The 1,915-nt window shown below is 58.6% G+C and overlaps 1 protein-coding gene across 1 annotated transcript in view; it reads right to left on the reverse strand.

Annotated features, from left to right (window-relative positions):
* MONBRDRAFT_29718 (uncharacterized protein) overlaps positions 1-1,479 on the reverse strand; it is a gene marked incomplete at both ends in the record, with an annotated part of 1,973 nt that extends 494 nt beyond the window's left edge. The window contains one exon of the mRNA XM_001750171.1: positions 50-1,479. Coding sequence (XP_001750223.1) covers positions 50-1,479 — 1,430 coding nt within the window. The remainder of the gene's footprint in view (positions 1-49) is intronic.
* Between the last annotated feature and the right edge of the window lie 436 nt (positions 1,480-1,915).

The following is a 1,915-nucleotide window of genomic DNA, read 5'->3' on the forward strand; positions in this document are numbered from 1 at the left end:
GGCGTTGTAGCCAGACTTTTCCACCCAGACATGGGAGAGGGTGGCGTACCTGAGCAGGCGGCCCATCTCGTCGCGAAGGGCGTTGTGTCGCTTGATGGGACGGCAGGTCAGCAGGTGCTCGCGGGTCAGTCGCGGCTGAGGTGTCTTGCTGCTGCAGAGCGGGCACTTGTCCGTCGGCTTGACGTTGATGAGTTCATGGAGGCCAAAACCCATCATGGACACGACCGCAATGGCAAAGGTCGTGTCGCTCAAGCGACGCAACTTGTCCCGACCCCGCATGGTCAAGACAGTGCTGACGCCCCACTCACGTGAGGCCAGATATGCCTGCTGCAGGTCCAGCGCGCACTTGGCCATCAGGTCGTCAAGTGCCGCCTTGGAGCGGAGGGCAATGATCTCAGCTGGTCGCTGAGTCCCCGCGTCCTTGACCGTGGCCATCTGGAAGCCGGCTCGCTGCACGTGGGCCTCAAAGTCAGCAGCCCTTGATTCATCCTCCAAAAGTCGATCGTAGACCCGAGGGTAGTGAGTGGCCAGCTTGGCCATGTTGCAGACATAAGCCACCGGACCGCGCTCAACCAAGTCGTGCAGGCCAAAGCCCCCGGTGTTGGCCCGTGTGAAGAGGCGAGCCTCAAGGAGCTGTTCCAGCGTAACGTCATGGCCTTCAGCTCCAGCCGGTGCAGACAGGTTTACCTTGGCAAAAAAGGCTTTGACAAAGGTGTCCTTGCAAGCACGGTTCAAGAGCTCGGACAAGCCCGACGTCAGACTTGGGGGCAGCGTGTAGAGGTGGTTGATGAGGCTAGGCACGTACTGCATGGCCGTGAGGAGGGCCTGAAGCGAGACACCGGTCGTCAGCATGTCATTGAGCTTGCCAGCAATGTGCTTTGCCTTGTCGTTCAGCTGCTTCTTCATCCACTCGCGACGGCCAATCGGCGTTCCCAAGACCGTCATGCCCGTGTTGGCCGTCTCGCGCACGGCATCTGGCAATACAGACTTGATAGCAGTGATGGAAGCGGGATGGTGGCAAGGCATGTAGAAGCGGCTCTTACTGGGCTGCAGATGAAGGCCAGCAGACTCTGCACGAGCCTTGACAATCTCGACATCGGCCGCCACGTCCTCCGCGGGACCCATCAGTACAATGTCGTCGAGGTACTTGATGACCTTGCAGCGGTAGTCAGTGGTGGCGTCGAGGAGACCCAGGACCTCACAGGAGTACAGGGCAAAGAAGAAGGGCGATAGCTCGTTGCCCTGCACAATGCCTTGGCCAACATCAATGTCAATCACCTTGAAGAACTTGTCGACAATGCAGTGGGTAGTGGGTCGAGCATAGTGTCGTTCAAAGGCGCGCAAGAGGCCAGGAACCTTGTCGGCCACAATCTCGTGTAGCCGTGCTCGGTCGGTGTAGTTGAAGGCACTCTTGAAATCGAGGGAGAGCATAGTCCAGCCCGGGGTAGACTCACAGGCTTGGAGCTCACCAAAGGCCATGCCAACCGCTGCTGAAATGCCGTCCTTGACTCCGACGGCCAACTCTGGACTGGCCTGTAGCAAGTGGGCAATATGGGGCTGCTGTTGCTCGAGCAGAGCGCGGTTGACAACCTTGTTGAAGATGGAATCCGTGCCCACGGGTCGAAACTTGCCATTGGCCTTCTCCAGGATAGTGTAGTTGATGGAGCAAAGGGCATGTCGAATCGACTCGGGTACGGTGTTGTTGGCAATGTGGTGAAAGATCTTGTTCAAGGCAACCTGAGGACCTCCAGTGGCGGTGGTGGGGCCCTGAGGCGCGTCTCCATCAGAAGGAGCAGTCGGGTCGCTGGTAGGACCCTGGCGTGGGCCCAAAACTTGACTGAAGTGCTCCTTGATGCGGTAAATGGAGGCAAGAAGCTCACCAGACCAACCATAGGGGTCAGTGACACCCTTGGTG

The sequence above is a fragment of the Monosiga brevicollis genome, genomic scaffold (genome assembly GCF_000002865.3).
Source record: "Monosiga brevicollis MX1 MONBRscaffold_37 genomic scaffold, whole genome shotgun sequence".
In the NCBI taxonomy this organism is placed as follows: Eukaryota; class Choanoflagellata; order Craspedida; family Salpingoecidae; genus Monosiga; species Monosiga brevicollis.